At 37.7% G+C, this 14846-nt stretch overlaps 1 protein-coding gene across 4 annotated transcripts in view; it reads left to right on the top strand.

The window, feature by feature from the left end:
- The window catches only part of NCKAP1 (NCK associated protein 1), a 112577-nt gene that overhangs the window by 18184 nt on the left and 79547 nt on the right, over positions 1 to 14846 (top strand). For 2 of the 4 annotated variants that reach the window (XM_073306094.2, XM_073306093.2), the window contains exons 2-3: positions 5296 to 5313; positions 6523 to 6633. In XM_073306094.2, the coding sequence (XP_073162195.1) occupies positions 5296 to 5313; positions 6523 to 6633 (129 nt within the window). The remainder of the gene's footprint in view (positions 1 to 5295; positions 5314 to 6522; positions 6634 to 14846) is intronic. The other 2 variants (XM_073306096.2, XM_073306095.2) reach the window with 1 other exon arrangement.

Below are 14846 nucleotides of genomic sequence, written 5' to 3'. Positions count from 1 at the left end.
TAAAAATGAAACTTACATCTATCTCGGAGTTGTGAAGAATATGTATTATAACAACCAACAAGAATGCACTTTTATGTAGAAATCTATGATTAGTTCAAGTCTTCCTGGCTAGTGATTTAAATCATGATTTAAATCAAATCCACCCTTCTCTGAAACTTAATAGGAATCTAGTATCTGTTATTTTAATGAGACTTTATTTCTAAAATAGCAAGTCTATGTATTGACCTTGATGCTTGTGTTGCATCATCTTTCCCAGCATAGTTATGTTACAGCAAGTAGCATAAAAGAGAATTTGGAAATGACTTGCTGAAGATTCCTTGAGCATAGTATTCCAGCTCGGAAGCAGCTGGAAGCCCATAGTTTCTGAATGATGTATTCCAGGAATGCTGCTTTAGTCGTAATATATATATTTTTTTAAGGTCTTGATTTGATTTTTTGGAAGTGCTGAAAAGTCACCATTGCATTGCACTTAGTTAAGAATGGGGCATCTGCATCTAACCAGGTATCAAGCCTGAGGAGCAGTGGTTCTCAAACTTTTGTACTGGTGATCCCTTTCACATAGCAAGCCTCTGAGTGCGATCCCCCCCTTCATAAATTAAGAACACTTGTGAATCTATTTAACACCATTATAAATGCAGGCTGCAAAGCGGGGTTTGGGGTGGAGGCTGACAGCTCGCAACCCTCTCCCCCCCATTGAATAACCTGACGACCCCCTGAGGGCTTCTGACCCCCAGCTTGCTGAAGAGCATCCATCTAAAGACACTGAATCTTTAAAAAGATCAAGTGCTTTTGATTTAAGAGCAAAATGTTTAATTTTTATTGGACTCTACTCTCAGCACCATACAGTCAAATGGGTGATTGAAAAATTTTACATCCAACTTTGATTTGACTGGTATCTAAAAAATCTTCCTCTTCCTCTAAAATTGGTATTCACTTTTTTTCACTTCTCCTTTACTCCAGTTGTTTTTCTCCCTCTCATAACCTTTCTTCTCTTGCTTTTGGTTTCCCTCTTTTGAGGTGTTAAGGGGAGAATAGATGGCTGTGTGGTGTTTGTGGTTACCTTTAGGCAGACTAAACCTTACTCCTACTGAAATCTATTAATGTTGCTTCTTTAGTTCACCTAAGGTGATTGCTAGAGTGCAAAGTATCCTCAGACTGGGCATACGCTGCACCATAGTGTCCCTGGTTGCTGCAGTGGGGAAAAGAGGTGTTAAGTTTGTTTGGGTTGGACTAGATGACCTTCTGGGGTCCCTTCCAACCCTGATATTCTATGATTGATTCTTAACACTGCACTTGTATTAGCCAACAAACAATACCCACCATTTACTTGGACTTTTATTCTGAGTGCTGCTTTCATCATCCCTGTCTTTGCTCTTTTTACTACCCCATCCAGTTAATATTCTACTGTTACTTCTGCTACTGACAGTAGCACCAGCCGGGGACACTAGCATAGGACTGCTCAGTTTCACTCTTTTTTTCCTGGGTAGTGGAGTGAATGTTCTGGGCATGAGCTGCATGGGTGCAGAACTTTGACAATTCTGGGAGTGTGACAAGAGGTCTAGTGTGGGAAGGGTACAGAAATGAAGTTGCATGTGGTGTCACACAAATGGATGAAAGATGTGTTCGTTCAGTAGTGGCTGGCCTGGTAACCAAGCTTGGTTCCTTGCTCCATCTGCTTCCTTGCTCCATCTGCCAACAGGGGGTCTGGGAATTGTGCAGATACTTTGCTTTCACCCAGGGGAAGAGTGGTGGTCATTGTGTTGTCCTGTGTAAAACATTTCTGAATGAAAGAAGGAAGCGGCATTAGTAGATCCGTTACTGAGCAATGACCATGATGCATGGGAGAAAGGAAGGAAAAGTATATGATAAAGAGAGAAGGATCCCTGATGCTTTAAGCATTGACACACTCCTTTAGTCTGGTGCATTGTATTTCCTTGAACGGGTGAACATTAGTCTTTGATTCGGTCTAAATAAAAGCTTCAGTTTTAGAAATATATGAATCCGAGATATTACAATATTGGTTACTTTTTATATCTTCTGGTTGTATTGTTAAACAAAACTTGGCTTAATTGGGCATCTGTATCTCCATATCTTGCAGATCTTATCAATGACAGTACTGGTCACCTAATCATATGGGTTAACATAGGTAAACATAAGTTCTGGAATGTTGAATTGGTGCTCTAATCTTGAAGACATTTCAGTTTTATGATGATTTGGGAAAAGTAGTCAGAAGTTTTGTGTTTTCAGGCCTCTTTCCCTGCAGGTTGAGGTCTCACTGTAATGCTTCGCATAGAACTCAGTTTTCAGTATGAAAGCTTAATGACTCAAACCTGTCTCATATTAGAAGAAAATGGTACCTGTTTTTCTCACTATAAGAGTAAGAAATAGTATATGTGAAAGTAGTGTTTAAATTAAAACTGACAGTAGTGAACTTGATGCTAGTGGACGGTATTTAGCTTAAAGTGACACACAGGATACCATCAATCTAGATGCATTGTGGAAGCCTGCTTAAAGATTCCATATTTTTGTCTGCTTTCATATGATCTTCTAAAATGTGGCTACTCTCCAAAAATCACTTGCTAAATCTGTGTAGTCCAACACTCTGCTAGTACAATTTTTTTTTAAATTGAAGCTTTGTATCTCTGTTTTCTTTCAAGAAACTAAACTTGTTTCCTGTTCCTCCTGATTGAAACCAGGTCTTTGGGGATGCCTCAGTGAGTGGTGAGGACTTCGGAGCAAGAATCTGTGAAATGTAGAACAAGCCCTGAGTAACTTAAAGATAGCTTTACATCTTACATTGCTGCTTGCTGGAACAGTGCTGGGAGTAATAAGAGATTCACCATGCTACCTCATCCGAGGACTCTAGCTCAGGGAGGCTGGTGAACCTGGGAATGCCCTGGTTAAGAACAGTTTGTTCTTGTGGACAGGAAAAGTCAGCTCTCCCTATAAGCTTCCTGAAAGCCCTAACTCTGTGGGGAAGGAGGCACTAGTAAAGAAGCTAGTGCATCTTCTGACTCAATACACAGTCTCCACAACTTGTGTGTGAGCTGCAGTATCAGTGGAGTTTACATACATGCTAATTTCACTGATATGTAGAGGCTGTCTAGGCTGAACTGTTGGCTGGTATTGATCCCTTCTTAGCCAATATTTCTGGCCAATGCATCTGCTGTTACTTTTCACCAAAAATAAGAGCTGTTTCCCCACCAGCTGGCCTAGAAATCTTCTCTGATACCTCCCCTTTCCTTCCGGTGGGCTTCTGAGGAAGTGCTGCTGGTACAGACACTAAATGGGCCCTCAGCCAGCTAAGTGTTGATGGACCTGCTGTTAGGCTGCTATGCAGCTGCCAAAGGAGTAGTCACATCAGCCAGTCTCCTACCTCCAAATCAACTGCTGGGGCTCTTAGGTGGACTTTCAGGCGGATCCCTGGAATATTGGAAAAGGTAGGTAAGGAATAAAATATCTTGTTACCCATTGAAGTGTTCAGCAAGCAAGTGATGTAGTTGAAATGCTCTCAAAGCTGCTATGTTCTACCCTCTTCTGAACATCACAGATTGTGTCTCATCCTCACCAAAGCACCCCATGTACCTCTCTTCAGAAAGTGAAGGCAAGCTTCTGGAAAGAAAATGTGGAAAACTTTGAAATTGAAGCCCTTTAAAAAAGTTGTTGTTAGTCTTCAAAGGAATCACTCAGGTTTGAAAAGTTCTTTTGAGTATCTAACCACAGATTAAATATTGAAAATTCTAAACAAAATGTTTCCAAAAAAGCTTACAATTCATATATTTTGATGATGAATCAACAAATAAATACTTGCTAGCAGGATTACAAAATGGTATTTACCCTCCTCTGCCTCAAGGTTTCAACAAGAATTTTTTAAAGGCTAATGGTAAGATCCAAAGCCCATTGGTGTAAATGGGAGTTTTGAAATTGGCTTTAGGTGGGCTTTGGTTCAGGCACTAAATTATGTGATTAAGCTGCAGTGTATGCATAAGGAGAAATTTTGAGGTTACTTTCAGGTTACAGCACTGAGTAAAAGGACTACACATTTTTTTCTACAGAATCTATTAAATTTAAAATTGATATTAGTATTGTGTATTTTGTAACTTTGGATCGGAGATCTCGGTCGCTAGCTGAAGAAAAGGCTCTTAGCCCTGGTCTATGCTGGGGGGCGTGGGTTGACTTAAGATATGCAACTTCAGCTATGCGAATAACGTAACTGAAGTTGTGTATCTTAGGTTGACTTACCTGGCCGTGAGGATGGCTGCGAGTCGACCGCTGCCGCTCCCCTGTCGACTCCACTTCCGTCTCTTGGGAGCTGGAGTTCCAGAGTCGATGGGGAGCGCGTTCAGGGATTTATCACTACGCACCGATCTGGCGGGTAGTGAAAACCTGCCCCTTAGTCTCTGGCCCTCTCTTCAGACAAAAAAAGAATATGTATGTGAAATGATTGAAAGTAGAACTCATAAATTAAACTGAGATGCAGATGAACCCATGACAACCTCTCAGGTTTTGAATCCTAAATTTGAAAGCTTGGATTTTTTACTTTCTTGACTCTCTTGCCTACAGTAATATAATAGCTTTCATTCTTGAAAATGGAAAAATAACTTTAAAACTAAAGGATGTGTACAGTATGGACTGCTTCTCTACATGCTTAAATAAATTTCTACTTGTAGTGCTTGCTTCTGAGACTATTGAAGCAAAAAGTATTGTTCCTAATTAAAAATATAGGCATTCAATTTTTTAGTTTTATTGTAACTACTTTTTGAAGTATTGTAGAGAGTTCGAGGTGACAGTTCAAGAAAGGTTAGTATTGTATTTGTTCTCCACAGGACAACTAGCAGCTGTGGTGCTCAGGTGTAGATATATTGGCATAGTCTGTTGTTTTCCAGAAAGTCTGTTTGTAATATGAGCAGGAGTTTTAGGATTATACTATAATGACTTTTTTTTTTATTCTTGGCTACCGTTTCTTTTTCAGGTATGTAAAATTAACTGACAGTCTTTCTCCTGTTTTTATAGTTGCATGTGCTGTCTCTTGTTAACCCCACTCCCTTCCCAAACTCGGTTTGGAAAGAATATGTGGGAACTAAGGTGATGCAACATGTATTGCACTCAGAATAATGTAATAGTTTGTGTGTATTTAGAATGGTAATCTAGTAGAAAGTATGTTAAATATAGCCATAACCTTAATTTGTTGAAGATAGATAAGTGCATTAATTCATTTAAAAGTAATGATGCCAGAGTTTGAGAATATTTTGTTTATGTGTAATTTTTTCTCTCTTTGTTACAATGCTTTCCCAGCAAGGACAAGTTTGGAAGGTTTGCAAAGCTTTTCACCTTCCCTCTGCCCGCTTGCCCGCTTTCAGATCAGTCTCATACTCCATGACTTCTGTCTCTATAACCCACGACAGCCATAGAAATCAATATGGAAATGTATTAAAATGAGCTATCATCCTAGGTCGCTATCTTGTGTAGAAGCACATAGCATGTGATTTAGTTTGCATGAGACACAGATGTGGTATAAATCCCTATGGATTAATTAATATTAATATTAAACTGTAAATATTTGAATGGAAGTACAGTTTGAGCACAATATTTTGTCTTGTAGATAACACTCCTTTAATTACACTTCTCACACACTTAAACAGTACAGCATTACTCAGTGGTCTCTATCCAGTTTTTGTCACTGAAGTTTATAGTAGTAAGTTTCTAAAGAAACATTCATTTAGGTTTACAAGGATCACCATCATCTGATGAAGGTGGTTGATTAGTTGGTTGCCCAGAGAACTTTGTACTGCTGATGTGGCCAAATCAGTTACTTTAGAGTTCACATTTTCACTTAAGAACCATGTATTATATTTCGTATAATTGTTTTGAAGTGCTGTTTTTAAAGTACAGCTGACAGCAGTACTGTAATTTTGCTTAGGGTCAAGGGAATAATTAAAATTTAATTTACAATCCGAGTAGATTTAACATGCTCCTAACTATTGGAAATAGTCCTTTTCTTTAGATGAGGCAAATATTGGTAGCTTAATTGTAGGAGGGAGAACTATCTTGCAGAATACAATGAAAGAGAAACTTAAATACAGGTTGTTTCCTATTTTTCTTTACATAGGTTACACTAATCATTTAATATGCCCAGCACTCTCCTCTACAGATGATGATATGATTGTATTTTCCAACAGTTTATTAGCTTCAGATGAATACAACCCTACCTCAAACCATGAATAGAAGTAAAATATCTTTTTCTTCTTTTAGGATTGAGCTTTTTCCCATCACTGCTGTTCTGCACTAACTGCTTTGAAACTTCCATGCATTTTTTTCAGTAGAAGAGCATCTCTGTACTGTCTCCCATTGCATATTCCAGCTGTGACAATCCCTGCACTTTGCCTACTCATTTTATCACCTGCTCACTAAAACCCAATAAGTCTTTTTAGTTTCTGACTGCAGACTTGCTACAAATACTTAATTTTAGCAAGATGAATGAATGTATTTTTAGTTCACTTCCCTCCCCCTTTTTTTTTGTAGGCATGTGGGGACCCCAAAGCAAAACCATCATATCTCATCGACAAAAACCTGGAATCTGCTGTCAAATTCATAGTCAGAAAGTTTCCAGCTGTAGAAACACGCAACAACAATGTAAGTAACCCAAATGATTATGTAAATATGCAGTCTGCTTAAACCTTTTGATGCATAACTCTGCTTTGTAGGGGTTTTACACATTCTTCTAAAGGACTTGTTGCTGACAACTATTGGAGACAGATTACCTGTCTAGATGGACTGTTGGTCCAACTAGTGTGACAATGCCTTTGTTTGTCTAAACAGGGAAAGAAAAGAATATATTAACCTATACTTCTAGGTTTATTTTTTACTGCAATAGACTTGCTCTCCCTGCTTTAACTAGTGCGGCTGGCCCCAGGGACTTCCTGAGCAGTGGCCACCCCTCCCCCTGCCAGAGGAAAAAAAAAAGATTTAGTCATGGGTACTTTTAGTAAAAATCATGGACAAGTCAATGGCCATGAATTTTTGTTTATTGCTTGTGAGCTGTCCGTGACTTTTACTAAAAGTACCCAGGACTAAATCGAGCCTTACTTATGAGAGAGGACTGGCCAACACAACTGAGACAACCAAGACAGAAGGGAGTTTTAACAATTTAGTTGCTCCGCACGGATACTCATGCTAGTAGAATGTGTATGGTCAGTCCCTGTGTGAATTAAAGATGTTTCGACATACACAGTAGAAATCCCTATTGAGTGCAATAGTAGGAACCCCAGCTTTCTTCCAAAGGAAGGGTTCTTCCCCCTCCAAGCTTACATATAGTGAGCTTGCTGATACAAGGAAGTATATTTTAGATCCTGTACCAGTGTTGCTGAATTTAGCTTCTAACATTTTAGAGAGACTTGTATGAGATTGCTGTGATTTCTGTTAGGAGTGGAAAGATCTACACACATTGGTTGCTCTGGGACTGTTTAGAATTGTAAAGTCATGGGGAAGATTTCTTTATATGCTTTTTTCTTTCCAGAAGTGGAAAGGGAGGTAGGTAATGGATTTGCATGTTTCATGTATGCAACTATTTGCACGGCTGCTTGAGAACTCCCATTTTCAAGACAATTATTTAGGCTCACTTTGAGCGTTCTCCTATTTCTGCAGTTTCCATTTTGGCAGCCTTAAGCTGCATCTAGTTCTTATTTTTTATTGTTTGTACTAACAGTAGCTAGTGGTCCCAAGTAATATCTCCAGCAAAGCCAATAACAACCGATAAAAGTGCATTTTCTTTTTAAATAAGGGAACTTTTATTTAAGCACAACAATGCATTCTTTTGTATTCTTGAATATGTTTGCATTATTTACAATTCTTAAGATTGTTTATCTTCATGTATTGAATTTTTGTCTTTCAGTAACATAAAAATATCTTAGACTTATGTAAAAAGTAAAAATATACCTACACTTTTCTTAAACCAGGTCCAGTGAAACCTCTATAATTGTCAACTTTTTATTACAGCTCATCTCCTATTAAAAATAAAATGGCACATTGCTAGGTATTGAGCACAAGAAATGAACTTCAGTTAAAACACTCTTGCAAATAGCCTCTGTGGATTGTCATACCTGGGTATATTTGGATTAGATTTTAGATAGTGTTACATTCTTAAGAAGTTGATTCTCTGAAGATCAAATATGTAGATTAGAGCAGGTTGAAATATTTTAACAAGCACAGTTTTGTAAAAAATCTGAACTTGTTGACTTTCCATTTTGTGACAATCTCTAATGATTTTAGGGTGAGGTTCATGGCTGTATATGGAGAAAATAAATTATGCATCCTTTTCTCAATATCCCTGAAAGAAAATTACATTATTTATAATATACACTCCACACGTCTTCTAAAGATGAATCTGTAGTCTAGAGCTTAAGGACATTTAATTCTTGCTCTAGTAGTAGTTTGTACTTTTTCTCACCTTCAGAAGTTCTGCCTCTATGGCAGAACACCAGGCAGTTACCGATCTACAATTAATTTTGGAGGCTATGAAGTGAGTTTTTAATTGATATTTTCACATCTGTGTGATACAGAAACTTCAGAGGCGCAGAAAGGCAGTTTTTACCATAAAGACACGGACCTAAGGAGGCCAAAATCAAGTCTCCATGATGGATGCAATGCATCCCTTATTTTGAAGAAGCTATTTTTTGTTCACAAATGAAACCTCTTCAAAATTTAAGAATGTCTGACTCAGTGAGAAGCAGGAAGGGGCCAGATTTCCCTCCTTCCTCGTCCTCTCTCCCACTCCTCCCAACTCAAGGGCCAGTGGACATTACAGTCGCAGAGCACACTGACGAGCTTCTCTGCTAAGGAAGCAGATGTTCAGAGACCCGCAAGGGACAAGGAGTTCACTGGCACAGAAACACCATTAAGTAAAACACTATTGAGCATTACTAGAGGGACAACAGTTACGTGATCTTAACATATGTAATAAGAGTTCCTACCAGTTTTTCGTAGAGACTTGAATTTTTCCAGTTTCAAGTGTAGCAATTACCACTGCTCAGAGCAGTGCATCCAGACCTTTGAATTTGATACAGCTATTGTCTGTCAGCAGATGAAATTGCCAGCTGAGCAGGTTTGAGTGCTCAGAAAATCATGAGCATTCAGTTCATGTTGGTGGTTTTGTTTTCACAATCTGAGAAAAAACCCACTTTTAGACTCCTAGACTTTAAGACCAGAACAGACCACCATGACCATCTAGTGTGACCTCTTACGCATTGCAGGGCAAAGAACCTCACCCACCCATTCCTGTAATTCAGATTAAAGACAAAATGAGAAATTGAAAAACCCACATATTTCATTAAACAAATACAATATGAATCCTGAATCATATAATTTGATTCACTGTGCAATATGTTTATTCACACAATTCAAAATAAATAGCATATATTTCTCAGTAAAACTTAAGAATTTGATACTCAGTCCAGTAACTAGTAAGGCCTACCACTTTTTCTGTCTGTCCTTAGATACTAATCGCTTACCAACTTGTTCTCATTTTCAGTACCTACCATAATATATGTAAAGTTTTAATCAAGTCAGTTGAAGTGTACTAAAAATACACAATTGATGCTGAACTAGATGAACAGCAGTATGGGGTCTTAAAACTCATGATTCTGAATTCCATTTTTTTCCACCATCTTGATGCAGTGAACTGTGATACAGCCTCCTTTAGAAACATGCTTTAGGTACAGATATCTAGATCTTCACTTTGAAATGCTTGAAATATAGGAACCTGTACTCACCTTTTGGCATTTTCTTACACAATGAAAAAAATAATCTCTCTTCTTCGCATGTGTCTCTCTGGCATCTTCAGCTATTTGGACACAATATTCTATGCCTTTCTTTTTAGACACAGAATTAATAGCAGTAAGTGGAAACACTCTTTTCTTTGTCATTTTTCATGTTCAGCCAGTCACCTTACTTCAGTGTCATTACTTCTTTTAATTCATCCTTTAGTTGTTGCTCTTTCTTCATTTGCAGCATCAAGTGGATATGAGAGTTAGTCTTTCTAGATTAGTGGATCCAAGGTGAAAGGCTGCAGTGAATTCCTCACTGTGTGCTGTAAGGAAGGCAAGGATAGAATAAGAAGGTTGCAATTCAAGTTTGTCTGCTTTTCAGTTGTTTTTAATGGCATAGTCTCTGAATTATCTTTGCCATTTTTTGGTGTCAAAGACGAACAGACAGGGTTTCTGAAGAGCTGCTGAAAGGCCTGGAATCTGACTTAAATTGTTGTCATTTCAAAGTTTTGATAAAGTTAGCAGCGTTGAGAATGTCTCACTCAGTGTTCTGCTCTTCTATCTCACTAGATAGAATTTTATTTGATGGGAATGTCTTGAATATAAGACTGACAGTTTTTGAAGCTGCTGAGATGGTTGTGAATCTTTATTTTTTTAACTTGACTACTGATAACGTTTACATTTTTGTTCAGAAACTTCTTTATTCATTTGCTGGTTTCCTACCACTTACTTCAACTTTTGGCATGCTGTGTTAAATAATTCATACACTGTCAGGTATCACTAAGTGCTAATCACCCATGTCAGTATGGGTTAACAACTTTATATTGACTACAGTTAGAATGAGAAAAAAACACCTAATTAATCCAGTACTATGAAGGTCAAAGATACGACTCAAAATCCTTGGACAGACTTGGGCAATATTTGGAAGCTATTGTTAGTTTGCTGAAAAAATAATGCTTATTGGGCATGCTTTTTAAAAGGATACACCAATTATAAAATTGTTCTTCTGCCTGAACATTTTTCATCTTTTTTTGTATATAACAGACGATAATAAAGATTAGTGAGAATTATTTTTTTATTCCCACATTTTGTGGGAATTTGACAGCATCTTCAAGTAGTCTAATAGTTTTGCCTTTATGGTCAGAATCCTGTTGGAATTTTACACAGCAGCAGATAAAAGAAATATGATTAAAAAACCTAACTGGCATGGGGAGTCTGAGGTATGTGTAACATATGTTAGTCTTAACTTATTTTTTAAAAATTCATCGACCTTCTACTTGATGTCCCTTTTAAGACTGGCAGTAATGATATACTACGAACTCTAGCAGTGGGTAGTTAGGCTAGCCTGCATATATGACACTACAGTTTCCTAGTGGAAATATAAGTAAATTGTTCGGGTGGTGAGAAGCTTCAAATGACTGCCCAGTTAGTGATGTGTGAGGGAGAACCTAATACAGGAATTACTGTACCTCTCCAAAGCCATGCAAGAATGACAGTTATACAGGACCTGATGTAGGATTGGGAACCTTACTTGTTGCATTTGATCTGAACAAGCAAATTCATACTCTTGAGTCTCTAGATGTTAGAGCCATAACCAGTCGTCATGATTTTTCACGTATTGGAGTATACTGTCGGGTGTGTCAGTAGTCTCTTTTATAAACAAGCCTATCTTACTTACTTTAACTGCTGTTGTATATCAAGCTGATAACTAATGCCATTTTCTGATTGAATTTTATTCAGTATTTCTGTTTTCCTGTGTCTTGACTGAAATTACAAATATTTTAAAAGTTCGTTGGAGTAGATAGACCTTCAGGTGAAATCCTGGCTGCATTGAATTCAAAAGCAAAATTCCACTGTAGTGGGGTGAGGTCTTCTTGGGCCAGATTTTCGAAAGAGCTCAGCACTCGGCAACTTGGGTGTTTAAATGCGGGAACTATTTTTTTTTAAAGTTAGCCCTGTATATTTTTACAACCCCCACCCCCACCCCACCCCCCCACAAAAGCATGGCAGTTTATGGCTTTATTTTTACTTGTCCTCTTTACTCCCTTAGTGCAGGTTGAAGACCTGCCACCAAACTGATGACATTGGAAAACGAACCTACTGAAGCTTAGCTTCCTTTTGATAGCTTCTCCCCAAGTTCCTGTGGAGTCAAGGTGGGATCTGAATGATCCTCCAAGGATATCCCTTTAATTCTGTATCTGGTTGTGTGTAATGGATCCAGTCTCCATGCTGTTCTGCTAAACTGCATAGGGGAAATCCTTATAAGTACTGACATCTTTCACATTGTTTCTCAAATTGAGGAAATTGAAGGGATCTCGAAGTTGGTAACAGTACTCACTGGAAAGCAGTTTCCTATTGATTATATTGGAAAGTCTTTTATAGAGAGAGTGTCCTTATTTCAATATGCATTGAGACTTTATCCAGTAACTAATGAAGTGAGCAGCTTAGTAAACTGTTACACAACTTTATTTAATTGATATATTAGAAATGCCAAGGATAGAAATACCTGTGTAATTTTCAATGGTTCCTATGACTTTAAATAGCTGTGAGCATATGTCTTTGCAGCCATCTTGTATGAGTGGAAAATGAAGTTAATCGTTCTTGGCACACACCTAACTTCCTAGAAGGCAATTTCACAGCTTGCTTCTGCTGTTCCTCTGCCTTTACCCTTCTTACATAACACAGTAGAGGGGGCGGGGCTTACCAGAACCACAGGGTAGAGTTATTTTAGATTCAAGGACAAGCAAGAAAAGATTTACAGCCTGATTGGCATAGGGCCACTTTCTTGAAATTTGTGGAATATAACCTGATGGGATTGTGTGTGTGTATATATATATTATTTCGGGGCAAAGAGTGTGTGAGTGGGTGCTAAAAATGTTGCTATAGTTTCTCTTCTTCAAAATGGTAGTTACCATGTGTTTAGGTAAGCTTTAAATTTAACTTTTTAATCATTTTAATCATTTAAATTGATTCAGTAATTTAAGACAGTTGAGATGTAGTGTTCCTGAAACCTGTTAAAAATATTGATCTGAATAAGTAAGCAGGATTTCAATATGCCAACTATTACTGATGTATATCATTCATATTCTTGTTACACTATAGTAGTGGAATAATGACCCCATCCCTTGAACAGACCCATTTCTGACAACAGATGCAAAATATTGAAAGATGTCACACTTCCTTTGTCACCACTACTGATTTTTCTTCCAGTTTTAGATCTCAGTGCACATGCTGTTGTTTGGGCAGCTAGGTCAGTGGCTCTCAACCTTTCCACACTACTATACCTCTTTCAGGAGTCTGATTTGTCTTGCGTACCCCCAAGTTTCACCTCACTTAAAAACTACTTGCTTACACAATCAGATATAAAAATACAAAAGTGTCACAGCTTACTACTACTGAAAAATGGCTTAGGTTCTCATTTTTACCACATAATTATAAAATAAATCAATTGGAATATAAATATTGTGCTTACATTTCAGTGAATAGTATATAGAACAGTATAAACAAGTCAATGTATGAAATTTTAGTTCGTACTGACTTTGCTAGTGCTTTTTATGTAGCTTGTTGCAAATATCTAGGTGAGTTGATGTCCCCCCGAAGAACTCTGTGTACCCCTGATTGAGAACCGCTGAGCTAGGTGATTCTCTTTTCTTCTGTTCCACTTCATGACATACTGGTTTGATAACAATGATCAGTCCGAGACAGAAGGCCAACTCCCTAGCATAAGACATCCAGAGATGTAGCTTCTGTTCCACTTCATGATCTACTGTTTGAATAACAGTGATCATCAGTCTGAGATAGGAGGTCAAAGCCATAGCGTAAGGCATCCAGAGATCTAACTTAGTTGAAGACGTTATCACACTGTACTGACTAGCCATTTACATGCTTTTATGTTCAATGCAATACTTAAAACAACGTTGTATAGTTGCCAAGTAGCCATTATGTTAACTGAACTTCTTGAGGTATAGATACTTTTAATAAACACATCTTTTCTTGTACAAAGCACTTACCTGAATAATATGTATCCCTTCAGCCAACCATTTGCTTTTCAGATTTACCACTAAGATACCCTGAAGGGGACACAATGCATAAAGGGAAATTTTGAAATTAGTGAAATTTTTCCAGTACTTTAGCATATATAGCGGTAATTCAAATATCATTTAAAAAAAATTGGGTTATGGGTGAGAGGCTCAGAGTGTAACTTACCTAGCTACCTCACATACTGGCAAATTCCAAGAAGTGGGTTTTTTTGTTTTTGTTTTTTGTTTTTAAGAAAAGTTTCCTGCTCATGAGGAAACAATACAATAATCAATATGCACATATAACATAAAGGCTGGGACAGGCTGCTCTCTAGGAAAGAAGCAATTGCGGTTTAAAATGTCAAAAGGATTAACATTGAGTTTACCAAAAACTTGCTTCTCTTTACCCATTTTCTGTGAAGTGTTGTATCTCTCACAGCTATGAGAAACCCTCTTTCCCAGACTGATCATTGCAGCCTTATAACTGCAAAGAGCTTGGCATTGTACTACATAAATTGCAACTACATCAGGAATGGTCATGGGATAAAACTCCTTTTCTAGGATGAAGCCTTGTCCCGGGGCATATCATTTCTTCCTCAGACATGTAACTAAATAGTCTCTGTTTCTTAGGTTTGGATAAACTTGTGTAGATTGAAGTGCCAAATTAGTATTGACTTGGAATTGATATTCCAAAGTCTATTGATGTAGCACTTCGAATTTGCTGCAGATTAAAGTGACATGATTGTTATCCTACCCCCACCCATGATTTGTAATGCTTTTCCTCTGCAGTACTAAGACGACGCATCAGTCTTGGATAGCTGAACTAATTTCTACTTAGGTGCCAGCTATCTAGATTGCCTGTCACTGTTGGGATTAGAATGTGCTTATAATGTTCATTATGCCATTGCAGTTGAATAGCAAAGTTCTTGCAGCTGAAATTTATTTCAGTGTAGTTAGTAAATACATTTCTTGTACTTAAATGTTACACTAAATCATCAAAGTTTTATATTCTGTTTAACTATTTGCTCAGTTAATGGTGTTATGTTCCCATCTATCTTGACTTCAC

This window comes from Lepidochelys kempii, chromosome 11 (genome assembly GCF_965140285.1).
Source record: "Lepidochelys kempii isolate rLepKem1 chromosome 11, rLepKem1.hap1, whole genome shotgun sequence".
In the NCBI taxonomy this organism is placed as follows: Eukaryota; Metazoa; Chordata; order Testudines; family Cheloniidae; genus Lepidochelys; species Lepidochelys kempii.
This window is presented reverse-complemented; position numbering and strand designations above follow the sequence as displayed.